We start from the raw sequence: 27,518 nt of genomic DNA, 5'->3' as shown, positions 1-27,518 counted from the left end.
TGGCTGCTGCTCTGTATGTCTACTCTTGACCCCGTCATTTACTAGCATGCCTATGAGAGATCAACGGAAAGAATGAAGAAGGCAGTACAGCAACTGTTTCTGTGCCGTTTCTCTGAACATAGAGATAAAAATCCATATAGTGACTCAGGCCACTAGTCCATGCAGCCTAGTATCTTCGTTTCCGGCTGGCAGCAGGTCATCATGGCCTTCTTTCCCAATCGTACTACCAGGGTCTAAAGAGTGCACTTGGGACCTTCTTCATACTAGGCTTGCCAGCCTCCAGGTGATAGGCAAAAACAGCAGGGAGAAGCCCGGATAGTAGTAGCTAGAAACAACAAGTCCGGGAATAAACCATTAGCCAACAATTATATTGTATAATTTTCCTTTTTAAATAAGTGCAAAGTGCAAAAGTGCAGAAAGTGACTTAATAAATATACAATTCAATAAATACAATCAATCAAAATCCTTTTCCTATGTCCAAGTCGTTATGGTAAATACCAATGTCCAGCAAAATTATGGTAAACGCCACAATGGGCTCAGTCGTAAATGTCCGGACGGTCACAAAGCTAAAGGAAAGGGTGACTCCAGTCCAATCCAAGTTGCAGAAATATCCAAAATGTGCCGACGGGATTATGCGAGCATATTATACAATTCCCGTTTCGTATGTATCACACTTCTTCTGGGCACAATTAAAACTGGAAGGTCACCATTTTACTAATTGCTCTAGAGTGACTGCCGTCAATATTCCTTTTTATCTCAATCCATAACGAGCATATATCAAATGACATGGACACGGGAATTGTATAATATCAATCGAAAGGATTTTGATTGATTGTATTTATTGAATTGTATATTTATTAAGTCACTTTCTGCACTTTTGCACTTTGCACTTATTTAAAAAGGAAAATTATACAATATAATTGTTGGCTAATGGTTTATTCCCGGACTTGTTGTTTCTAGCCTCCAGGTGATAGCTGGAGATCTCCCGGAATTACAACTGATCTGCAGGCAACAGAGATCAGTTCCCCTGGAGAAAATGGCTGCTTTGAAGGGTGAACTCTATGGAATTATACCCCACTGAAGCCCCTCCCCTCCCAAACCCCACCCTCTTCAGGCCCCACCCCCAAAATCTCCAGGAATTTCCCAAATTTCCAGGTCCCAAGTAGGGACCTGGCAACCCTACTTCATACAGAGGATGTGCTCTGCCAATGAGCTATTGCCAGATGGTAAGTAGGCAGAGCAGAAGGCGCAAGGAGAAAAAGGGTTGGTTTTCATGGAAGGTGGACAACAGAATCCTCAAGCAACTGACTCAGTTGGAAAGCTTCCCCACCTTCCCCAGGGGGCTCCCTGTTATCTGAGAAAGCAAATTTGCATACATATTCACCGAGAGGAATCAGGTTGTGTATGCAAGTGCTCCACAGACATATTGCAGCACATAGGAGATATGGGATTTGCAATGTAAGTGGTATATACCGAGGTTCATCTGAACCTAACTGAGGCCCGTAGGGGTCATTTCGTAGAAAAAGAGTGGAGGAACTCATTAGCATAACTCATCAGCATAACTCATTAGCATATGCCACGCCTCTTGCCATCACTGGAAGTGTGTCACTAGTATGACTGATTTGCATATGCCACACCCCCTGACATCACCTATTCTGGCTGTTTTGGACCCAATCCTGGCCATTCAGTGCCAGAATTGGACCCAAAATGGCAAAAAGGGGGCTGAAAATGGCTGAAAAGGGGCCCACAACGGTCAGGATTGGGCCACTGATGAGCGGGAGAGTGATCCACCACCTGTCAGAGGCCCGATCCAGGCCATTTCGGCCCCAATCCAGGCTGAAACGGGCCCAAAATGGCCGAGAGTCAGGTGGGTGGGGCCACCCGACATGCGACCTCTTTGGGGAACTGCTGGAACTGCGTTCCTGTGTGTTCCCCCTCGAAATGAGCCCTGCAGGAGGGTATGTAAGCAGCAGTGGAGCTTAAAAATTTCAACTTGTTTTGTTTGTTTAGCAGACATAAATCTGTTTCAGTTGACAAGCAAACGCACATAGGCATATTTAACCAAACACTTAATTTTCCATTTTTATTCAATAATTGCCTTTAATACTAAAATGCATTAGATTTTTTGAAGCAGAGAAAAAAAAAATCACACCAAAGTGGGGAAAACAAAGTTTGCATCAGCTTTCTCTTTTTTTTTAAAAAAAAAAGGAAGAAAAAGAAAAAAACAATGTGGCAGGTACACCGTTCTTTTGAAACAAGAGTTGTAATAATTTAATAAAGCTGTTTTATCATCTTCATAAAATAGACAGCATGGTGATTCTTTCCCCCCCATTTCCCCCCATTTACAATGATCCAATCACTGTGAAAATGTACATAACATACAGATCAGCATATACAATGAATTTTGTTCTTCGGACCATCAGCAAAAGAGACGCCATGAGGAACTGTAGTCAAATACCGCTGAACACGTTCCTCAGTTTTGCAGGCAAAACAGTGTCTATGTCAGCACAGAGCATCTCTTCTGTTCTCCTTGCTGTTGCTGCTGGACTCTAAACATATCCATAACTTTAGAGCTTAGCATGTGATTTAGGCAGGTGGCATCTGTTGCCAAAAAACACAAGCTTGCGCCAGGTCAGCTCTTTGTCATAAAGATTACATGATCCCAGCTTGAATCAGCTGAACATCAGCTGATGCTGGTAATAAATCCGTTTTCACCAATGCCGTGGTGAAGTTTGCCAGGTTCCTCCGCTAAAGTTACCGTAAACTGGTTCAACAATTATCAAAAGCTGCAAATGCAGCCGTACCAACACGATAATCAATTGTCCCCATTGATCGACAAATGTGTTTTTGTTTGTAATGAGATTCTCTTTTCCTTCTCCTCCCCAAGAGTAATTTCAACATATCAATTGGATAATGTGTTCTTTACAATTTATTTCCTATTTGGAAAAAAAAAAAACGAATGAAAGTAATTCACTTCTGCACAATGTGTGGGGTTCACAGGCCATCTCCAGCTTCACAATGTAACTGGGTGAACAGCAACAGCCTCACCTTGACAATACATTAAATGTTCATTTCAGCCACAATTATGGTTTACCAAGCCTTCCCACCCCGATCCTGGATTTTCAAAGGAGCAAAAAAGTGTGATCTGATGCACAGAACAACCGGCCCAAGCTATTCCAGAAAACAGGGAAAGAGAATGTGGTTTTTTTTCCTGAAGAAAGGAAGCCATAAATTCATTCACATTATGGTATATATCTTTGGAGCCAGATATTCAGAGAATAGGCATTGATTAAATTACAGCTGTGTATAAAAAGCATGACTGGAAATCAAATCCTTATTATACTCGGCAGAAAACAGAAAGCTGATTCAACAGGTTAGCAGAGCAAGTTTGACATCAGGAGACATTGTGTAGGATGGGGAGGGGAGACGAAGAAGCTTGTTCAAATGACTTTCCTTAAACTAATATTATAGAGAAATGGAGTTTCTCCAGGTAATCCTGTGTCCAATACAGGTAACACAAGAGGGTTCAAGCTGACTTGCTGACCCTCCGCCCCTGCCCCCAATTCAGAACCCTGGGTGTTCTTGTGTCTGATACAGGTAACACAAGAGGGTTCAAGCTGACATGCTGACCCCCGACCTTGCCCCCAATTCAGAGCCCTGAATGCTCTTCCAAGCACCCATGGAGATCCCACATTCATTTCAAAGGAATGTGGCCAGAAATGTATATCTTCAGTTTGAATGAATAGGGGAGTTAATGCTGATGGAAAGAGAGGGAGATTTGTTGGTACATTTGAGTCAAGAAAATTATTCAATTGGGGCATGAATCTTTATGCACGTGGTTCTTTATGGAACCGTGAATGTTGCCCCTAAGTGCTCGCCAGTGTCGATGGCACCATTCACTTTGCTCAAGGGGGAGAGGGGCTGAAACCTATTCCTTCTCCCCCACAAAATAATGAGCACCACAAGAATTAACAGCATCAACTATCTTGAACTGAGGGCCGGAGCACATGGCTGAAGAGTATGTGGCTAGGCCTGCCCTCAGCTGGACCAGGCCCAATATATTTCAATAATTATATCCCAAAGATATTAAGGCCCTAACATGGTTTTAAATTATATATGAAAAATGAATTTAAAAAAAAGATAACAAACTTGTAGACAAATGAGTTGGATCCAGACTAAATACGCTTGGCCTGGATTATTTACTTGTACAGACTTTTTTTCTTTTACACACTATTAAAAGATGTGCAAGTCTAAATTGTGGTTAACAAGCAGCAGTTGAAAAATACATGGCCCTGGCAAAGAAATATAAGGGGAGAGACGCTTGCTGGCCTACATGGACTTCTAGCAAACAGGGGCCATCAGAGGGTGCAGAGGTACAACTGTAGTTATATAACTGCAGCTTTGCAGTCACATAAGCACAGCTTTGAGCTGTGGTCATTCCCTCTCCTCTCACTGCCAGATCAAGGATAAGACTAGTAATAATAAGTCTGGTATAGTGGTTAAGAGCGGCAGGACTGTAATCTGGAGAACGAGGATTGATTCCCCACTCCTCTGTTTGAAGCCAGCTGGGTGACCGTGGGCCAATCACAGCTCTCTCAGCTCCACCCACCTCACAGGGTGATTATTGTGGGGATAATAATAACACTGATTTGTTAACTGCTCTGTGTGGCACTAATCTGTCCTGAAGAGTGGTATAAGCACAAGGTTATTGTTATTATAATAAGAGGAATTCAGTCCAATGTCTTTGCCTACAGAGCCCCAAATTTTCAAGGCTCACATCAGGAGCTGTGGGGGACAGGGGCTATGGGTTCAAGATGGGAACAGCCAGTAATTCAAGTTAGCAGAAGGCACAATCTGCAGGTTCTAGGGAACCAGCTGACCCTAAGGGCCCATTCCATACCACTACTTGCTATACTGCAACAAGAAGCATCACACTCTCTCAGAGTCTCTCGACATAAGACATCCTACACAAGATGCTCAAGTGACGTACTTTCTGTGTGGTCTTATATTCAAGGGTACTCTGTCACCCTAGCAGTACATGGGAGAACAAGTGTAAGATCTTTCGCTTGACCATGTAAGAATGTCTTGTGTGGAGAGACTCTCATTCTCAACTTGTTGTTGAAGTGTGACATCAGGCTATCCCTCTACTGGTCATCCTCTTGTCTTCCTTCCTTTCCAGAACACCGGCTGTACCCTGCCAGCACTCAGACCAGGGCTCCTGGTGCCAATGCAGACTTGACCGTCTCCAGGTAAGATAAGCATGCTTAACCATGGTTTGAGAGTCCAGAGGGTGCCCAGTCTGGGCTACAAATCTAGTCCCACGATAGGGACTATTTATGTCCTTTTAGAAATAAAAAGAGGATTGCTACTTTAACAACTTACAGAATTATATGGATAGGAAGGAATCGAGGGGGGAGATGGGGCCTGTTACAAGGCATAGTTTGTATGAGGCTTAGAAGAATGATGCTTAGGCCCTGGGGGGTTTCTATATGCCAGCCAGCAGTATCACAAAATCCAGCCACTTAATAATAATAATAGTATTAACAACAACTGCACTTATATACTGCTCTTCCAGACAGATTAGTGCCTCACCCAGAGCAGTGAAAAATTTAGTGTTATTATTATCCCCACAATATAGCTGGGGAGCTGGGGCTTAGGAGTGGCTTCCCCAAGGCCACCTACTGAGCTTATGGCAGTAGTGGGAATCGAGCTAGCAGAGTGCTGGTTCACAGCTAGAGATGGGCATGAACCAGAAAAAAAATGAACCATGCGGTTCATGGTTCATCACGTTTCATGAACCACAAACTTGCATGAACCTGCCCCAGTTCATGAATTGGTTCGTTTTTGGTTTGTGAAAATGTCACTTCCAGGCCAGCAAATCATCACTTCCGAGTCAGCAGAAGGTCATTTCCAGGTCAGCAGAAGGTCACTTCCGGGTCAGCAGAAGGTCTGAAGGAAGTCCACCCCCTGTTGTCTAGGAAACTGATCGGCGCCAGGCTGTCTGCAGTGATGAACTGAAAAATGAACCAAATGAACCAACCTAAAGTTTGTGGCAGTTCGTCAGAAATGGAATCTGACGAACCGCTGGTTCACGAACCATGAACTGGCCTAGTTCATCACAAATTCTTGTTCGTATTTCGGTTCGTGCCCATCTCTATTCGTAGCCAAACCACTTAACCACTGTGCTCAAGGGACCATGTTTCCAAGAGTTTAAAATCTTGCAGCAATTAAAATGGGTGCAATTTCCTTACAAATGTCTTTTATATTGTATAAAAAAGATTTCAAATGATAGGGCAAATAAAATGCCCCGGCGGTATATAAATTCGAGCTCCAAGTGGAAAAAGCAAACCATCAAGCAACCTATCCATTTTCTCCCCACTTTCTTTCTAAAGAAAAGAAATTACTCCAGCTTATTTGATTTCCAGGATGATAAAGAGTAGAGGCTGTTTTTCCTGTAGCCATTTTTTAATTTAAATAAATCAAAAGTGACTAAAAATTTTTTATCAAGATAGGTTAGAGCCAGGAAGATTGTTTCTCTGGAAACCATTATTTTCTGTTGATTGGCAGAGCAAGTGTTGAAATAGCAATATATTTCCTTTCCAGTGATCTCTGGACTCGAAAGAGTATGTTATGGGGCAGAAAATTCTATCAAATGTAGGGTTAATGACAGCAACAGAGCCAGTGTTTCCAGCCCTCTCTGAGAAATTATCCAGCGGGGAGCAAAACAAGAATCTAGTCAGTTCAGTACAAGGTGTCTCTCACTTCTTAAGAGTCTTATCTTGAAAGAGGGTGGGGGACTTCTTAATTCCACAGATCTGTAGCCATACAAAATAAGTACTAGTTAAGGAGGGAAAGAATGACTCACTGGTTTGTTTTCTCCAAACAGAAGGCACATGAACTTCATCTGCAGTGCTATCACATTTAACTTGACTGTCCCTCAATGTACATTTTCTATTGCTTACTTGATCTACTTTCATGATACATGGAGAAAACGGAAGTAATGTTGGTACTCTCCAGTCCAGCCCACTCAGTGGGGAGGTACAAATAGACACGTCTGGATGACTGTTTCCCTGCCTTCCCTTCCCCTCCCCTCCCCAAAGTTAAACTCTGAAAATTCTGGAAAATCCCAAGGCACCCAAGAGTCCTGCTAGTGGGCCATAAATTAACTAAATGACTTCCATTAGCTCAAATTTCCTACGGACAGGGGAGGATGCCTTCTGCATCTCTGTATGATTCATTGTTTCCCTCCAACCTCCTTTCAATCATCCCCCATGGGGGATGCTTAATTCTCCCATGTCTCTGCAGAGGATGTGAATGAGCCATTAAGTTACTGCTAATAGAGACAAAACAGAATGTTCTTCTCTTTACGGAGGCTGCCCATTGTGTCTTTGCAAGAGCCCCTGTTCTGGGTTTGCCTCCTTTCACTCAGGAGGCCTATCTGCATGAGTAATTATTATTATTGATTGAAATGGGGTGCATCCTTTTCTCAAACACAAACTAAAATAAAACTTCTGTGGGCGTGAGAGTGAAGAAAGTTTCCAGTTTTAATTCTGGGGAAAGAAGTCTTTATCTAAGAGAAATTTAGGGAAACCTAGAAAAGTTAGTAATGAACAAAAGCTGCTATTTTTTCTCACTACCTCCTACATGTAGCTGCAACTTATGTTCACAGTGAAAGATACAGACAACTTGTTCACTAGGAGTATAGAACACCCCAAAAAGTGTACAATCCGGAGAACAGAAGCCAAATGAACTGTGCTCATTAAGAATCAGACAATTTTGGAACAATATGTCTAAGGAGAACACTAAGTTGCAACATGCAGATCTGACTGATATCTGATGAGGGCCGTGGGTAAAATATTCCATCTGTACCCTGTCATATTGAAATGCACATATTACATGTACACATAATGATAACATGCCAGTGCTGTCCCTTCCTGGTCCACTGATCCCCAGTACGCCAACATGGAGGCCAGAATGGGGTAATTACTAGAGCGTTGACCCAGGAAGGGGAAAATGATGGTTCAAACCCTCACTCAGCTATGAAGCTCACTGGATGACCTTGAACTATACAAACCCACTCGCAGCCTAGCCTATCCCACAGAGTTGTTATGAAGGTGGTGAAATCTTTTCCTTGCCTTACACACCTTAAAAGAAGGGCAGGATGAAATGTGACTGATCGATATTGCTATGTGCAAATAGACCAATGCACACAGTATGTTTAAACATGGCAGAGCACATATGGGATGTTTACACCAATGCCCACCCTGACCTGGATAGCCTAAGCAAGCCCGATCTCGTCAAATCTTGGAAGCTAAGGCCTTAGTAATTGGATGGAAGACCTCCAACGAAGACCAGGGTTGGAGAGTCAGACAATGGCAAACCACCACTGTTAGTCTCTTGCCATGAAAACCCTGCCAGGGGTTGCCAAAGTCAGCTATGACTTGATGGCACTCTCCTCCACCACCACCACACCAATACCCATGTCCGATGTAACTTATAAATTGGACCTCAAAATCATTCTTTTGTGCTGGTCTCTCCCAAAACCAAGGAAGCTCTGTTTGAAAACCAACCAATATTCCTGGAAAAACAATGCCCCATCGTTCCTTGAGATAGCAAAAAGAAAGGAAGGAAGGAACTGATCTTCTAAAAGTTTCAACACAGCACATCTAACAACAGCAAATGAGATGACAGAATAACCCTAAAAGACCTGGGGAAGAAAATGTGCATAGAGGGGTGGGGATGGGGGGGGGAAGTATGTGGGAGAATCTTTTGGCCAGATGATGACTGTGACAAGATTGGATCTAAGTTTTGCAGTTTCCCTACATTTTTGGATTTTGTCTTCTTTGTAGAAAAAGCAAAGAAAGGAATGAATACACTCGAAAGCCTTTTCCATCACTAGACATACAGTAATTTGCAATATCAAATACGATAAGAGTACAGATAAGCAAGTGGCGGCAAAAGGGTTTCCAAGGCAGGGGTGGTCATAGCAAAAGAGCAAGACCTTAAATGAAACCGCAGGCTCTGGGTGCGACAGTCAATAGCTCTGTGTGGTTCTGACGCACATGTGGTGACTGTGCACATTGAGAGCACTGATGCCCCACTTGGTGCATAAGGGCTTCCATGTGTGCACCAAAACTGCTGGACCAAGGCAAATGAATTGTATGTTCACAGTTGTGCCATGAGAACTGGCCGCGCCATTGTCTAAATTAGAGGCATGTTGAGGTAAATATTCTAGATTACCAGATACAAGTGGTTTTAATTTATTTTTTTAAGATTCAATTCTTCATAAAGAATGGATTTTCACATTAGAGGTCTGGTGTTTGTTTGTTTTTAGATACAAAAATATAAATTCAAAATACTTCATAGCTAATACTTTCCATCCACCAAACTGCTACCATGTCGCCACACCCTTGCCATGGAAAATGGGAAACTGCCCTTGTTTGCTTTGACAAACACCCCTGCCGCCTGTTGAACCAAGTGGGATTGTCACATTAACAATAGCTTCATTTATAAACAATACATTTAGGGAAAGCTTTTAAATACAGCAAATTTTGTGAACCGTCAGTAAGCTGTTAAAAACAATACACACGTCCATTCGTGTTCCTTCCCTTCCACTACGGCATCGCTCAGAGTACTATGTCTTTTAGCCTCTTCACTCCAGGTGAGTCTTTCTCTCTACATTCTTGCAGAAGAGGGTTAATTTCATGCATTATATTTTCACTGTCTGCGCCCCTCGGCTCTGCCTCCATGGGCCGAGAAGGGCCATTGTTTACAAACGGCTCCAGGTCACGATTTGCTGGGCAGTGCATTATGTTGTAGGACACTGATGGTTTGCTAGACAAGGGACTCTTCAGATGGACGGGTGATGTGACAGGGCTGACAGCTTCACAGCCGTTCCCTGCCTCTCGGACTGCACCATTGACCTTTGGGCTGCAGATGGGAGGATCCACTGTTCTTTTGCCTTTCAGGTTGACTGGGCCCCGTTCCTCAGGGACGGGCTCACTGCCGTCTTTGCCAAATGTCGCAAAAGTTCTCTTTGTGCTACAGTCTTCGTAAAGCTCTGTATCCACAGTGCTAGCTTCTATAGAGAGGGACATGACATTCCTTCCGTGCTCGGGGGATTTTGCTCGGCTGGGAACAGGGTTCCGGGGCATCCAGCATCGGTCAGAATGGCCAAGGATCCGGCATTCTTCTCTGCAATGAAATCCTTCACTCTGATCTGTGGAGAGAAAACAAAACGGGCTTATGACATATAAGGTTTCTGCCCAATTTAGAACATTTTTTCACTAAGGCCCCAGTTCCAAAAATGATTTCCAAATCAGACAATGAGATCCTTCTAGTCCTTCATGACAATGAGGTTCAGATGGCATAGTCCACACCAAGTTCAAGAGAACTTGTAATCCTAAAATTGTATTTCTTAGTAGAATTGGAATATGCCCAACAAACGGGTATAACAAGCGAAGACTTGCAAGGACTTGCAGAGGACATCTCATTTTCCCCTACCCTACCATGCCATCTTTCCCTTCTCCATAGACCACCTTCCCACTTCCTTCTCTCCTTCTCAACCACCTATGCCTGCCCCTCAGTCTTCACCTCTCCGCCCCCTGCAGCCTCCCCCCTAAAGCCCAGTTGCATGATGCTGGCTGAGCCAGGCCCCGTTGCATTGTGGGAAACCTGCAAGGACTTCCAGGAGATACTTTACTTTTCCCTATATTTCCTTCCCCACATTATTTCCTCTTTCCCTTCTCTGGCAACCTCCATATGATCACCTTTACTTATGTCCTTCTCTCTTTCAAACCCACTAAACAACTTTACCTTTTATCTGCCCCCTGCCCCATTTTCATTTATATTTATTAATTTACTTCGTTTATATACTGTCTTTCTCCACAATTAGGAACTAAAGTAGCTTACATCATTCTCTTGCCTTCATATTATCCTCACTACAACCCTGAGAGGTAGGTAAGGCTGAGAGCATGTAACTGGATCCAAGTCTCCCAGTGAGCTTCCACAGCAGAGTAGTGATTCAAACCTGGGTCTTCCACATCCCTCTCTGAAACTTTAACCACTAGACTACACTGTTTTTTGTGGGGTGGCGGCTGTTGAACTGTAGCAAGCTGACAGGCCTGGATTTGTCATTCAAGTCTCGTGGTATCAAGTCACCCACTAGCTGCTTCTAGGCATGGCCCCAATAAGTCCTCCATCAAAGGCCAAAAGAGCTTCAGAAAGCCCCTCCCCTCCCCGCCTTCTCCAGACAGAAACCAAGTCTGGAATACTGGTTGAACTGTTATGGTTTTCTAGCAACAGCTACTGAAAGCATATGGTTAAAGCTACAGGTGCTTCTTTTATCATTTTGGTTTACTTTTTTAAAAAAAAAATTTTTTTTTAGATTTCAGATTTTTCTGCAAACCCAGAGCATTTTTTCAGGTGTGTGGGAAGATCTGTATTGCTCATTCATGGCTCCAATCTCTGGATTTAAGTATTCACGGACAGGGCCATATAGCTATTAGTATGCAAGATGTAGCTTTATATTCTCTACAGCAAATGCAAAATACTTTCCAAAATAAGACTCAAGCTACCATCAATCTATACCAGCTATACCACATTCTTCAACTGGTTCAATACTCATTTGCTATCCATGAATAAACCCTGAAATTGTGGTTCTGTGAGAGGTGGGATCTCTAAAAAAAGAATACGCAGCATCCTTACCAAGTTACAATTCCCAAGAATCTTGGGACAAGCTGAGGAAGCCATAACAGGCTTCAAATCTGCCTAAGTGTGTCATGAGGATCTACTCAGAGAAAGGGGATCTGCCACCTTTTTAATCCCATGTAAACACCTCTTGCTTTTTGAAACCAGCTGCATATATTTCTGACACAAAGGGCCGTTTTTTATTGCAAAGGCTCCTCAACCACCCACCCACCCTGCTTTTATTGTTATTTGTACAGGTTGAAGTTCAACCTCCAACAGGTTAGGTGTCATTTGGAATTTTCTGCAGCAGTTGCTGCCGCTGTCAGAACAAAAAAGCTGAAGGGAAACAAGTTACGAAGGGAAATAAATTAAACCACTTTTGGCCTGCATGCCTGGCTGCTCCTAGTCAGCATTTTCCTTTCTCCCGTTGCCGGCACTAAAAGGAACAGTGCTTGAAACCTTGCTCGGCATGAGACATCCTCCATGTCAGGCTATTTTTGCTGGCTCCTCTGTTTTATTTTTTAGTTGATTTGCTCTTGATTTCCTACCAGAATGCAGAGATACTGCCTCTTTACAGCAGCCTGAGTGCTTATCAACATCTCGTGCATGTAACAGGACGGAGCCAGGTTATTCGCCAGCAGCAGGTGGTTTTTCACCATGGCTAGAAGTGAACCAGATAATACAGAGATGGTGTGGCTGCAAGCAAAGCTTCTGCACTTTCTCTTCCCTTCCCTCCTACCTCCATATAATGTCTAATAATTTATGATACAATGTGATGACATCATACTGAAAGTCACTCCATCCCTGCCTTGTTCCTTGGCTCTTGCTTGCAGGGGTCACATGAAAACAAGAAGCTGCCTGTATAGATGACGTGTCCACACACTGACCTACTGTGCAGAGAGGGAGAACAGGCATGAGTACATTGACTGCACCCACCCTGCTTACATACAAGCACCAAGTTATCTGTGTGGTGCAAACATGCAGAGGAAGTGCCCATCTATAGGCCCCTTCCCCATTTAGACAGTGGCATCATTGGTAACAGGGAGGGGACATATGAACAAGCACATCTTCCATGCATATGCACTATGCAAAGGTGGGTGCATGGCCAGCAATCTTGTTCCCACTCGCCCTCTGCTTCGACTCACTACACGGACAGGTCCTCTGCACAGGGCCACCAAGTGAGATCATTAAGTCTATCAAGATCAGTACTGTCTACTCTGAGTGGCATTGGCTCTCCCATCACCAACTTTCCCATCACCAGCTACCTAATCCTTTTAACTAGAGATTGAACCTGGGACCTTCTGCAGGCCAAGCAAATGTTCAATCCCTCAGCCACAGTCCCCACCCAAATGTCACGTCACATGTTCAGATGTACTAGATGTGAGCATGGAGGTCAGAGGAGGAGAAATGGCTGATGTTTTTCATATTACTGAGCTCTGCTCTAACAAGCTGGACTGCTCCAAGAAACTTTCCAGGGACTGGAAACCCCTGGGGTTTAAATCTCACTTTGACCATGAACTCACGAGGCAAGGCACTCACTCTTATCCTCAGTTTCCCCTTCTGAAAATATGGGGGGCAATAAAATTGACCTACGTTACAGGGTTATTGGATTGCTGAAATCGCATGTGCAACACTTAGAACATTCTAAAACATCATATTAATGGTTAAGTTGTTGTTGTTGTTGTTGTTGTTGTTAATAATAATAATAATAATAATAATAATAATAATAATAATAATAATAATAATAATAAGGCGGCACTGGGAAGTATTTTGAAAAATTTGGCAACTTATATGGAAAAACTGCAGCTTTCTGACATAACACCTACAGAACTGCAAAAGACGGCGTTACTTGGAACAGCATACATATTGCACCGATACCTGGCTGGTACTTAGGTCTCTGGTGGAAACCTGTATCAGCTCAGCAAGGCCAGTCAATGATAACGTGCAATCTTTATTAATTATCGATTGTGTTATGTGTAATAACAATATCAATATTAGTAACAACAACAACAACAACAACAATAATAAAGTATTTATTCTTGGGCCAGACTCCTCTGCAATGAGATCTTGCTCTCTCCAGAGATATTCACAAACTCTACAAAGGTTTTCTCCTAATTAACCCTCGCAATAATTTAATACGGTAGAAGCATTGCTGATTGATTGTCTAAAGTTAAGGGGTGTTATAAGTGAACACTAGGGGTGTGCAAAGGCACTCTGTTTCGTGTTTCTTGTTTCGGGTTTACCCGAAACAAGAATCTGTTTCGGAAACAACCCACTTCAACGTTTTTGACAGCAATTGTGTTTGGGTGATTCTCTGATGTGAAGTGAGTTGTGTTATTTTTGTGTAGTACACTGCTTTCATGCCCTGTTGTGCCTTCCTACTGTGTAACCTAAAGCAGTTAAAGAAATAAAGTGCTTTTGACAGCAATTTTTTGGGGTGATTCTTTAATGTGAAGTGAGTTGTGTTATTTTTGTGTAAGATACTGCTGCCATGCCCTTTGGTGTGCCCCCCTGCTGTGTAACCTAAAGCTGTTCAAGAAATAAAGTGTCTTTGACAGGAATTGTGTTTTTGTGATTCTCTGATGTTAAGTGAGTTGTGTTATTTTTGTGAGGTGGAATGCTGGAATGCCCTTTGGTGTGCCCCCCTGCTGTGTAACCTAAAGCTGTTCAAGAAATAAAGTGTCTTTGACAGGAATTGTGCTTTTGTGATTCTCTGATGTTAAGTGAGTTGTGTTATTTTTCTGTGTGGGGGGCTGCTGGTGTAATGTGTCATAATGCTTTGCCTACTTGTACTTTGAAAGGGAGAAAATCATTTTTAAAAAACTTTATTTTGTGTTGTTCGTGTTTTATTCTTTGTTGTGCAGTTGGTTCCCATTATAGGGAACAATGGGGCTGGCTGACAGCCATCTCTGTAGGTGGTGGGGGAATTTGAGGGAGGGTGTCTGTGGTTCAGGTGCTCTTTCACAGGGACCAGCTGGCACTCAGAAGTGTGCCCACCATTGTGGCACCCCTGGGCTGTGCAGAATTGCCCAGGGAAAGAGAGTTTAGAAGTTCCCAGCATAGGGAACAAAGGGAGAGGGCTGCCTTTGCCAGCCTGTTCCTGGGGTTATGGGTGTGGGGCTGCTGGGGGTGGATTTGGGTCTGTGAGGGGCTAATGTGGGGATTTGGGTCGGTGTGTGGCAGCTGGGGGGGAATTGGGTTTGTGTGGGGCTGTAGGGGGTGGACTTTGGGGGCTGAGAGCACCTACTTGGGGAGGCCATGAAATGCCCCCCCAAGTGGGAGCAGGCTGAGCCTTGGTGGGGGGTGGGAGTAGAGGTGGGAGAAGGGCCCCTGAGGGTTGGGGGGCATTTTGCATGCAAAATGCCACCCCTGGCAAGACAAGCCTCCCCCAGCTGTAAGTAGTAGAGAAAAGAGCACCTACTTGGGGAGGCCATGAAATGCCCCCCCAAGTGGGAGCAGGCTGAGCCTTGGTGGGGGGTGAGAGAAAAGGTGGGAGAAGGGCCCCTGAGGGTTGGGGGGCATTTTGCATGCAAAATGCCACCCCTGGCAAAGGAAGCCTGCCTCTTCATTTTTCCCCCATAGGAAATCATGAAGAAGATGAGCAGCAGCAAGCTAACAATATGCTCACCCTTCCCTTTCTTATGCGAGGATAGGGGGACCTGGTTTGGGGGGCCATAACATGGCCCCCCAAAGTCCAATCGGTCTGAAACTTGGGGGGTTGTTAGAGAGGAGTTAGAGGAAGGTCTCCACCAATTTCAGCTTGATTCGGTGGGAAAATGCCTCCCCCAGGCGTCCGGGAAGACGGAGGCATTTTCCCATTGAAAAACCCGAAACAACCCGAAACAACCCGAAACGTTTCGGGTTATTTTGTTTCGGATAACCCGAAACGTTTCAGGTTTCCCAAAACGTTTCAGATAACCCGAAACAACCCGAAACAAGTTCCTTTCGGGTTTCTTTCAGGTTTCAGAAACCCGAATTGCACACCCCTAGTGAACACTAAGACCTGATGAAACAAAGAACCTTAGCAGTAGTTTGGAGAGCCAACAAAGTTTTACATGTCCTTATTTCAAAGAGCAAACCTGAACCACGATACTCCTCCCTGTTCTTTGTGTTCTGTGTCTGTGTGTGTTTACTAAACTGTTTATTTTTAAAAATGTTGTTTTAATGTTTTAATGTTTACCACCTTGTGGGATCCTATTTGGGTAGTAAAGCAGCATACAATTTTTTTAAAGAAATAAATGAATAAATACTTTTGAAACTGAGAAGCCACTTGCAATAGGAAATGGGGATCAGCCGTGGTCTACAATATGGTTGTATTAGCTTCTCCATATGGGGCATGAACCTATAGTCACTGTGATGTGTCAAAGTGTGGCATCTCCCAAAATTGCAATTGATAGCCCTGACTGGGCAGAAACACAGGATATACCTTTTGTAAATAAAAATAAATTGTACATATTGCAGTAATCTGCAGAGAGATACCGGTTCATACAACTGGTGTCTTCACAGGATCTAAACCAGGGAGTAAGAGTCTCTCTACATGAGATATCGAACACATGAAGAAAACGTGTTGGGAGAAGCAAAGGTAGCCAGGAAGGGAAGTTTAAAAAGACAGAGCTGGGGGTAGGGCAAAGGCTTTGCTATACACTGAAGCTATGTGAAGAGGCTGTGAAATGCCGAAGGGAAACTTCAGCCCATTATAACCTTTCTAGGTCCAAGCCTGGCTCTGGAAGGCAGCTCCAGCCCTTTTCCATTCCTCACTGCCCTCTAGAGGAGATCCCACACAGTTTTAGACTGGAGAGATGAAATTGACAGAGCCTTTGGGGGAGGTGAAGATGAAATTAACAAAACCTCTGAGGAGCAATCTCCACCGGCTCTGTCTTCTTAAACTACGTTTCCTGGCTAACATTGCATCTCCCTACACTTGACAAACACGTGCCAAGGTGTCTCATGTGGAGAGCCTCTAAGTCACCCTGTGACCCCATGTAAACTCTCTCATTAATGGGCAGGGAGGGAAGACTGCCAAGTATCTTAGCCAGGCCAAGATCTTGAAGTGAAATAAGCACGATTCACAAGGCGGAATGGGAGCTGGCACCAAGATGACACCAGGCTACCATGGGTGACAGCAACCTCTATTCCTGATCAAAACCACCCTCTGGCAAGATGAGTTGTAGTTTTAGGGGGTCTCTTAATAGAAAGCTGGGTGTGGGGAGCTGGGTTATGCCTCCAAAACACTTGATAGCATTAGATCCATCCTGTTTTTCGTTCCTGGCACAGAAACCAGAGATCATCCTTCACCAGAGATTGAGCTTAACTGGAGTGTAGCTGTGTGGACCGCTTGATTCTTCTTATGCAAGACTGAGATCCCTCTAGGGGATCATGGTTCTGAATCTGAAAGCAATCTGTGGTACTGTCACCAACTCCACTATAAACATTTTGTGTCAGGTGGAGTCATAAAAACTACCAATCTTTCACTCACCGCCCGAGAACAAAGACAAACGTAAGATTTTGAGAGCAGTGGAGGTGGCTTGGAAGCACCCTCCCTTTGTTCTGCCCCAATAGGTCTTCCTTTTCCAAGCCCAGTGGGAGGGGGAACTGTTCGGCAAACTGTGAAAGGTGCTGACAGGCTTGTGTCCGCAAAGTCACCAAGAAACCGCCTTACCTTCCAATCCTCGCAAGAGTTTTTGCATTTTAAAAAGGGTTTCCATGTTTTTATTAAGTCAGCAGTAAAGGAACAGCTAAGCTGATAAACGTTAATGATGGACATTTTTTAAAAATAGAAGAGAGCAGCCATTAAGAAGATCAAGAGGGATGGTGGAACCAGCTTGTGACTGGCACCTGTCCTTCAAACAGTGGAGGTGGGAAGCGGTTATGCTCCAAGCCTCTTTCCCACCCGCCACCGCCATTCACCTGGCCAGAAGGGTGAAAAGGCCGCAGGGAAAGGGCCCGGGAGGCAAGAAGTGATGTCATTGCACCTGCTGGGAATGCATGCACAGGACAATCAGCCAGGTAAGAGGCAGGTCCCCACCCACTCCTGCCGGGAAGTTAAGTGGACCAGGTAGGATGCAGGTAATCTCACACTGTGGCTGAGGGATCTGCCATGACAGCGTTTTTTATATACGACATCTGTGTTTGCATGAAATATCGTCCCTGGGCCACTGGACCATACCAATCATTGACATACAACAGTCTTCTCTGGAATGTAGCTACCCTGTTTGCTTAAAGCACTTGCCTTTAGTTAGCCCCTTTCCTGGCTCATTCTCACAGGGCGCTTTTCTCAAACAAAGCAAGCCTGGGCCATCAGGAGTTAACGCTGACCGAATCCAAAGGAACAGCACCTTTAGGTTTGATGGACTGAACCCTCAGCACTTTGCCGACTCAGCCAAGATCTGCATCCCGCCTGTCTGAGGACAGGTCATTTGGATGCTTTGTTCATCTGTGTATGTAACCTCGGCTTTTCTGCTCCATTTGTATTTCCGCCACATTCTAGCGCAAAAAAAAAAAAAAACCCTGGCTGATAAAAATTCTCAGCACATAACCCAATGCAGCAAAAAAAATATGAGCAGCTTTAGCACTTAGAGGGAATCAGCTTGTAGAAAAGCAAACCTTTAAGGAAGTTGCGGAGAGACTGAGAGAGCCAAAGAGAAACCAGCCAATCGGTCTCAACTCCGCATCTCAAATGTTCGCTGTTTTCTCTCTCTGCCACAGCGGCCACTCTATTGTGTGAGTGGCAATCACAAATGTCTGGGTAGGAGGTCTGAGATTTCGAGGCCCTGACTGATCTCAGAGAATGAGGCTACAAGCCACACACACACACAGGCATGCCCCAGCCAGCGCTAGGAAGCTGTCTAAATGTCGCTGGCTGTTAACATGTTGATTTTGTTCCTTTCGGCTATTTGAGCAAAAAGAAGGGATTAAGTACTGCCAGTTTTCTCCTCGTCGCTGGAATGAACATCTTAAATCAACTCTGGGTGTGATATTCGTAGATTCTGTACAAGCGGCGGAGAACTCGGCGTGGCTTGCGCAAATGAGAATCACAGTTCATGTGATCAAAGTGCTATGTTTTATGACAAAAGCGACAATTAAATGTTTAAATATATTTGAAAATGAAACCCCAAAATATAGCGGCAAAAAACAAGTAACGAAGGGTTAGTCTCTGGATTTCTTTTTTTAAAAAAAAGACATTAAAAAAAGAAGACAAGAAGTTGGCAAAAATAAACGTATCTATTCCCATCATCTGCTACTTGACCCTTTTAACTGGACAAGCTAGGAACTGACCTGGGACATTTTACCACTAAACTACTGCCACTCTGAAATTGTTAATGAGCAATTTAGCTTGGTCCAAAAGCTCTTCAGGACCGATCTGCCTTGACCAATCCAGACAATCAGCTCAGAAACTGTGCCTGCCTACCATAGGGTTGCCAGCTCCAGCATGGGCAATTCTTTGAGATTTGGGGGTGGTATCTGTGGACAGGGGGCATTTAGGGAGGGATTTTGTCTTGAATCTATGGTATATCATAGAGTCTGCCCTCTGAAGCTGCCATTTTCTCCAGGGAACTGATCTTTATACTCTGGAAATCAGCTGTAACTCCAGAACTCCAGGGCCCACCTGGCAGTTGGCTACACTACACTACACTTTCAGATATGACATGAGTTGGAATGCAAGATGAAGCCAGTTTGATGTAGTGGTTAAGAGCAGTGGGACTCTAATCTGGAGAACCGGGTTTGATTCCCCACTCCTCCACTTGAAGCCAGCTGGGGGACCTTGGGTCAGTCAGTTTCTCGGAGCTCTCTCAGCCCCACCCACCTCACAGGGTGATTGTTGTGGGGATAATAACAACACACTTTGTAAACCGCTCTAAGTGGGCGTTAAATTGTTCTGAAGGGTGGTATATAAATTGAATGCTGTAGTAGTAGTAGTAGTAGTAGTAGTAGTAGTAGTAGTAGTAGTAGTAGTTGTTGTTGTTGTTGTTGTTGTTGTTGTTGTCGTTGTTCAATGAAGCGCCCGTTTCCAGAAAATTCTCCTGGAAAGCCATGAGAATGAAGCTATATAAGACAGGTGATAGGGCAGTTTGTATTCCTTTTATTTGTTAGTGGTGGGTGTTTTTGAGGGCAATGTGATTTGTAGGTGTTCAGTTTGAGGGTTTTATATATGATAAATTTGTTTCTATTGCTGTTAGCCGCCTTGAGCCCTTTGGGAATAGGCAGATTATTAAAGTTTAATTTTTTTTAAAAAAAGACATTGAGAACTAGTATATGGTGATCCTAGAACCTCTTCTCCCCTGGGTGTCTGTATTTGCTATCTGGTGCATTGGTTTAAGAGCTGCTGCTGTTCCAATTTAATTTGGTTCTTTAATATTGCATTTTGTTTTTATATTGCGTTAACATGATTTTAAGTGCCTTGAATTTTTTTAAACTGAAAAGTAGTTTAGAAATATATTTTAAATAATCTCTGATTTTAAACAAACAGGTTTCTAGTCCTTATCGTTAAAAATATTAAAAATCTGTAAAAATGGTAAGCACCATTTCTGGTGCTTACAAGGCGTTTCAGGAGTTCTCTGAACTGCCTATCAACCTTTCCCCTGACAAGTAGAAACAGCATAAAGTATTTAATATGCAAAGTGGCTATCATTGATTAGTGTGTATTTACATAATTTATACAACCTGCATAATTTAACTGGGGGGGGCAAATAATTTGGACTACGCCAATGTTAACATTTGTAATGCTGTTATGACATACATTGCAAATGTTTTGTGCTCACTGATTGCAGAAAACCTCTGTGAACTGCTTTGAACTGTAGGAAAAGCAGGATACAGATATTTTAACTAAGCGTATGTTTAACTTTTATCCCAACCTCCCTCCAAGGCTGTGTCTCAATCAATCTTTATTAAAACGGTCTTAGACCAGCATAAATTATAACAGATTCTTACTCTCAAGAGATTAAAGGTAAAAAACCAAGGCTGTATATACTGTACTCTATCTCCCTCTGTTCATCCTCACAACCACCCTGTAAGGTAGGTCAGGCTAAGAAAGATTGACTGGTTCAAGGACACCCAGGGAATTTCCTGGCAGGGTAGGAGATTGAACAGGGGCTTCCCTCACAGTAACCCTTTACACTGCCCTGGGCATCAAAGGCGCCATTAAATTAACTGGGAGCAATGCAAATGTCTCAACACAGGCAGTACATGGATAAAGACAGGCAGCAATCAACAACCTGGCTGCCACATTCTGGACTCACTGCAGAGATTCTGCATGATATTCAAAGGCAGTCCCTACGTACCGCGCATCACAATAGTCAAGCCTAGAAATTACCAAGGTAGATTAAGAATAGATTCCGAGTCTCACCTTACTGTGAAAATCAGTCTGCCCATTTCATGCCATGGCAGAAGAAAGGAGCTTGGTTTCTGCACTTAGGACAGGTGTCCCACTGCTTAATTCCAGTGCCCTGGATGCTCTCCTAGCAACTGTGAGGCAGCCAGTCCATCTTCTTGTACCTTCCAGCAGACCCACACACCGGTTTGGTAGCTCACTCAGATCCATTTACACTTGCTTGCTCGCCCACCCTCCTCTGGCAGTACAGTTTTCAGCTGGCAAAGACAGGCATTTCTTAGCTACATCACCTTTATCACTTCAGCACTCTTTGTGGTTGCCTCGGAACAGCACTATTGTTATGGAGATGGCCTCAATCTGCAGAATTTATAGCATGAAAGCAGTGCCCAAATGTTGCTGTGTTTTTGTCTTTTTTAAAGACAGGCATGGTGAAGGCAAGGGACGGGGAGACACGGTCACAGTTGAGCACATTGCTCAACCTGAGAGAAAACACCTCAAGCCTAACCAACTCCAGAACAAATATCTTTCTCTCAGGGAAAACAATGATGAACCCTGAGTGAGCCCTGGCTTTCAAGCCACCTTTCTTCCCCCCTGCAGAGGACTATCACAAAGGCAGCTTCTAATGGTACCCAATCACAGACACGTTGTGTCTGTATTGATTTGGAAAAGGTCTGAGCCGTGAAGCTTTCAGACAGCTGGGCAGGCAGAGAAAGTGGCAAAATTGCTTCAGAAAAGCTTAAGCAAAAACAAAAAAAGACTGTTTTTTTTTCATCTGCATAAAAACAGGGACTGAGCTGTGTGTGTTATTAAAACAAGAGCTGGAAGGGCAAGTGGGCAGAAGCCCGATGAGATAGAGCCCCTGGGACGAAAGGATGCTCCCGATTCACTGGGAAGATATTGAAGAAGTAGTTATAAGAAGCAGCGGCAGGAACAGAAATCATGACAGAACTGCCTGCAGTTAGGCCCACAGTGTGTGCCGGGCCTGGCTGCCTCACAAGTGTGGCTCCCCTTGGTTTCGTAGCATTTACAGAAGTCTATTACAGAAACACATTACTAGCTCCCTGGGTAAGCTGTAGAAGAAAAAGAGGGGAGGAAAAACAAGCCTTGTTTGCCAAGCAAACTCCACACCAGTCTTCAGTTTCAGTTTATTAAAACCTCTTATTCATGCAAGCAAAGATAGTCAAGCTCTCGTTTTCAATGTCGGTATCAGGAAGAGTTGCCAGCCTCCAGGTGGTGGCTAGAGATCTCCCGGAATTTCAACTGTTCTTCAGGTGACAAGAGATCCCCTGGAAAAAATAGTTCCCTTGGAAGGTGGATTCTATGGCAATATACCCAGCTGAGGTCCCTCCACTCCCCAAACCCTGCTCTTCCCAGGCTCCACCCCTGCAAATCTCCAGGAATGTCCCAATCTAGACCTAACAACCCTAATATCGGTATGCATCTCTTGTACTATGTTAAATAGTAAAGAATACCCTATCACAGACATGTTGTGTCTGTATTGATTTGGAAAAGGTCTGAGCCGCGAAGCTTCCAGACAGCTGGGCAGGCAGAGCAAGTGGCAAAATTGCATGCATCTGATGAAGAGAGCTGTGGTTCTCGAAAGCTTGTGCTACAGTAAAGTTGGTCAGTCTTAAAGGTGCTACTGGACTCTTTACTATGTTGCTACTACAGACTAACACGGCTAACTCCTCTGGATCTTGTACCATGTTAAGGCCTAACTAGATGCATTCAGATCTGAGTTTGAATCTTTCCAGGATGTTTTTTAAAAGGTTAATCACTGCAACACAAAGCTGCAATTCAAATCACAGCAATGGTGCAGGGCCAGAAGTTTAACCCTTCTGACTTCGCACAGTTTTGCCAACAGAGCCCCTCAGTGTTCTTGACTCTCAGAGAGAGAAAAGACTGGATTTCCTCTCCCCTTTTTGCTTGACCTTTTTCCTCTCCAAGGCAGGTGGGCATAGCGTTGCCAGCTCCAGTTTGGGAAGTTCTGGAGATCTGGGGTCATGCCAAGGAGTGAGGAGTTTGGGAAAGGGAGGGAGCTCAATGGGGACGTGGTGCCATACAATCCACCCTCTGAAACTCCCATCCCCTCTAATGATATCTGTAGTCTGGAAATCAGTTGTAATTCTGGGAAAACTCTAGCCCCCACCAGGAGGTCAGCAACTGTAGCTTACATTAAACCCTTCTCAAACAACATGGCAGGGGAATAGGGCTCCCACGGGCACTCCCGGGGCTGAAAACTTGGGGCCTAAATCAGCCCATTGCAAAGTACAGGAGCGCTCCCGGCCCCTGCATGATGACATCACTTCCTGGAAGTGATGCCATCATGCCGCCCTGGGAACGCACGTGCATGAAGACATCCCAAAAGGTGAGTGCCAGGTCCTCCCCATCTCACCAGAAAGATAAGGGGACCTAACAACTCTAAGCATGGTTCAGATCTAAATTGGGATCCCACACCACAGCAATTAGGCTTTTAAAAATACTGAGAAGAGCAGGTCACATATTCCAATCCATCTTGCCTAGTTCGGTCTCAGTCAAGAGAAGGTTTTTTCCCCCTATTAATTCAAGCTAGTTGGAGTGTCCTCCTGAGCACAGACAGCATACATTTCCCTCAATGCAGCAGCTAGTTATAACTGATCAGGAATCAAGCACAGCACTTCTTCTAAGATGGCATGTTTAGCTTCCGGAGCAGTTCTGGGGAAATGGTTCAAAAACGAGTTTTGAGGACAAAAAAAAAAAGAACTTGAAAGGTTGCTTGGAAAAGTTATGCAGAAGTAATTGGCAACTGCTGGGAACGGTTAACAGAAATCCTTAAAAACTTAATTTACCAGAATATGCACATCCATTATCAGTAGCTTCCTTAGAAAAGAGGGAAATGGGAGTGGGGGCATTAATAGTGAAAGATCTCATCTTGATCAAATCAGAACGCTCTCAGGTAATGCAATTTATTTTCTAAAATACAGAAAAATAAATTGATTCATTTCGTAAGTTCAGCCCCATAGCGTGCCCAAAGATATCACAATAGCACAATGGGGTTGGGGAGGGGGGAGGCTGTAAGCCTTCCCTTCATTCCAGCAAGTCTCCTCAAATTACTTGAGATATTCATACCCCACTGATCCTTTATCCTTCCACAAACTTATGTGAAAGTAGCACTTGAAGGGCCTCACAATCGCCTCCAGCAGCAACAGGCCAAGAGGAAGGGACCCTGGGGAAATGTAGCTCCTCCGGAATCTCATGCTGTTATAGCACAAGGAACCCTGGGAAATGTAGCTCCTCCGGAATCTCATGCTGCTATAGCACAAGGAACCCTGGGAAATGAAGCTCCTCCGGAATCTCATGCTGCTATAGCACAGGGAACCCTGGGAAATGAAGCTCCTCCGGAATCTCATGCTGCTATAGCACAAGGAACCCTGGGAAATGAAGCTCCTCCGGAATCTCATGCTGCTATAGCACAGGGAACCCTGGGAAATGAAGCTCCTCCGGAATCTCATGCTGCTATAGCACAGGGAACCCTGGGAAATGAAGCTCCTCCGGAATCTCATGCTGCTATAGCACAGGGAACCCTGGGAAATGTAGCTCCTCCGGAATCTCATGCTGCTATAGCACAAGGAACTCTGGGAAATGAAGCTCCTCCGGAATCTCATGCAGCTATAGCACAGGGAACCCTGGGAAATGAAGCTCCTCCGGAATCTCATGCTGCTATAGCACAGGGAACCCTGGGAAATGAAGCTCCTTTGGAATCCTTCCATTTTGCCTGGACAGAGACCAGCATTGGTCTTTCACATCACTTACTACCTGAACCTTTTACTAGAAGGGGCCAGGAACTGAACATGAGACCTTCTGCATTCTGCAAATGCCCTACTACCACTAAGTCACAGCTAGGGTTGCCATAGGCCCGTGGGGACAGCAAAACTCCTGCCCCCAATGGGCCCTTCCTGCTGCCAGTTAACTGGATGGATGGAAATAATAGGGGGAAATGAAAGGTGGATACCAGCATCATGATGATGTCACTTCCGGCGCAACGCAAAGTGAGATCACTGCATTGCTAGCGCTGTAGCAGTTAGTCAAAACTACATGGTTAAGACATCATCATATTGCTGGTCAGGCCCCACTTTGGGCGGTGAGTTTCCCATGGGTTGCCAGCAACTCTCCTTGGGGCGGATTTTTAAAAATTACTGTACACCACTTTGGAAGCCAAACATTTGGCTACTGTTTGGGGAGGGGGGTGAGTGAAAGCATAGTATATAAATGCATATGCAATGCTTTAATAAAAATAATTTTAAAAGGCAGGCAGTGGGCACAGAAGTAGGACTGATGGCTGAATCATCATTTGATTATTTATCCATCTGATATTCACGTTGCAAACCTGGGAGAAAGCTGGACTCACTCTAGAACTAGGAGACACACTGCCAATTCATTTTTTACATATTATATCTATCTTTGCCTTAAAATGCAAAGGGAGAACAGTGTGTCCTTTCATGCATCTGCTTAAATATATATCAGCTTAGGGTTGGGTGTCATACTGTCATACAACCTTTTATTTCCTGCAGAACCTAAATTCACTCTAGCCCGGCGCAACAGGAAAACAGATTGAAAAACTGACCCATTCAGTTCCTCAAGCAATTGAATTATCACCGACAGAATCTCCAGCACCAGCCACAGAAGCAAAGTTGAAATGTATTGAGGTACAAGTGCTTAGGGATTTAATATCTCTGATAAATGCTCCAATGACATGTACGGCTATGCAGTCTGGGCAATCACAATAGACCCAGAGCTTACATTTTTCGGTGAGAAGCACAATTCATTCCAATCCATGTCAGAAGGGTTTTGGAGAGCCGTGTTAAGTAGAAGTCATTTGGGCTTTTACATAGGGACAGGAAACTGAAGCAGCCGTGGCTCTTTGAAATGGAAAAAAGAAAGAGGGAAAAGAAAAGAAAGTTCTACCTAATCTTGACCATAACTGAAGTAAGTAACAGACAAACTGGATTTTATTAGGAGCTTGCTTAGGCAAAACTGAGACTTCAAGTTCAGTTATGGGGCTCTTCTGAATCGATAAGTCTTGGTTCACATCAGGAAGGAATCTCCATGTGATTTTAACCATACTCCTTTACTGACTGTCTCATGACATTATGTTGCAGTGAATGTTGTATTCCAACAAGTTATATACACGCAAAATGATTGGCTTACTAATAATCTAAATCATTAGTAACTCTGATTAACTAGGGGCTCTGGGATTTTTTTCTCATTTGTTTCTGCTTTTGATGAACACTTTCATAAATAACACTGAAGTGTATTAAGATTCCGTCCCAATACCTGATCATGACACTTTTAACACCCCTTGCCTTGGAAGGCAGAGAACCTTGGAGTGAGTAGGGTTGTTCATAGGGTTGCCAGCCTCCAGGTAGTGGCTGGAGATCTCCTGGAATTACAACTCATCTCCAGGCCACAGAGATCAGTTCACCTGGAGAAAATGGCTACTTTGGGGGGGGGGGTTGGACTCTATGGAATTATGCCAAGCCAAGGTCCTTTCCTCCCCAAACCGCACTTTCTTCAGGTTTCTCCAGCTTTCACTCCCCAGATCTCCAGGAATTTCCCAACTTAGAGCTGGCAACCCTAGTTGTTCAGGAGTCCATTATGAACAGCAGTACTTAACTACAGAACACTAATGTAGGTCTAATCCAAAGAGAAGGGTTTTCTTTTTGTAAAAACTATTGGTCTCCAAAAAAAAAAGCCATTTTTTTTCTAGTCTTGCTTGGAAAAGAGGCAAAAAATGCTCACCGATTCACAGCAAGGGCAATGCTGAGGGATGCCATATGCCCACTTCAGACTGGCATCCTGCCACTCTACAGATGCACCCAACCAGGGCTGACAGGAGAACAGAAATGGCGTTCCAATATGCGACGTCCCCACATCAGCCAGCACTCTAGAAATCAGTTGACCTGCTGATGTCACATCTGGGATTTCCACCCAGACTGATGTTGGCATGTAACAGAACGTCATTTCTGCTCCTCCAGGCCCAAGAGGTGAGGACACGTGAGGGGCCCAAAGCAGGAATATGGAACCCCTGTTCCTGGCTCAGTATTACCCTTACTGTGAATAAATCAGAATTCCCATTTAGCCATGAAGTCACTCTCTCTCAGCCTAACCCACTTGTTAGTGAGTGATAAAATGGAGGCGAGTGAAAATGATGTATGCTGCTCTGAACACCATAAAGGAAATGTAACAGGGCTTTTTTTCTGGGAAAAGAGGTGGCGGAACTCAGTGGGTTGCCCTTGGAGAAAATGGTCACATGGCTGGTGGCCCCGCCCCCCGATCTCCAGAGGGGAGTTTAGATTGCCCTCCACGCTGCTTGGCAGCAATCTCAACTCCCTTCTGTCTGGAGATTGGGGGGCGGGGCCACCAGCCATGTGACCATTTTCAAGAGGTTCCGGAACTCCATTCCACCGCGTTCCAGCTGAAAAAAAGCCCTGAAATGTCATAAATACATAAATGCTGATAATGA

General features: G+C 44.2%; 1 protein-coding gene across 2 annotated transcripts in view; it reads right to left on the bottom strand.

The window, feature by feature from the left end:
* Positions 1-8,446: 8,446 nt before the first annotated feature.
* Positions 8,447-27,518, bottom strand: part of PCDH19 (protocadherin 19) — a 157,036-nt gene continuing 137,964 nt past the window's right edge. For both annotated transcript variants that reach the window (XM_054996943.1, XM_054996944.1), the window contains exon 5: positions 8,447-10,219. In XM_054996943.1, coding sequence (XP_054852918.1) covers positions 9,627-10,219 — 593 coding nt within the window. In that variant the 3' untranslated portion in view covers positions 8,447-9,626. The remainder of the gene's footprint in view (positions 10,220-27,518) is intronic.

Source organism: Eublepharis macularius, chromosome 13 (genome assembly GCF_028583425.1).
Source record: "Eublepharis macularius isolate TG4126 chromosome 13, MPM_Emac_v1.0, whole genome shotgun sequence".
NCBI lineage: Eukaryota > Metazoa > Chordata > Lepidosauria > Squamata > Eublepharidae > Eublepharis > Eublepharis macularius.
Note: the sequence above shows the minus strand (reverse complement) of the source record. Positions and strands in the feature narration are given on the sequence as shown.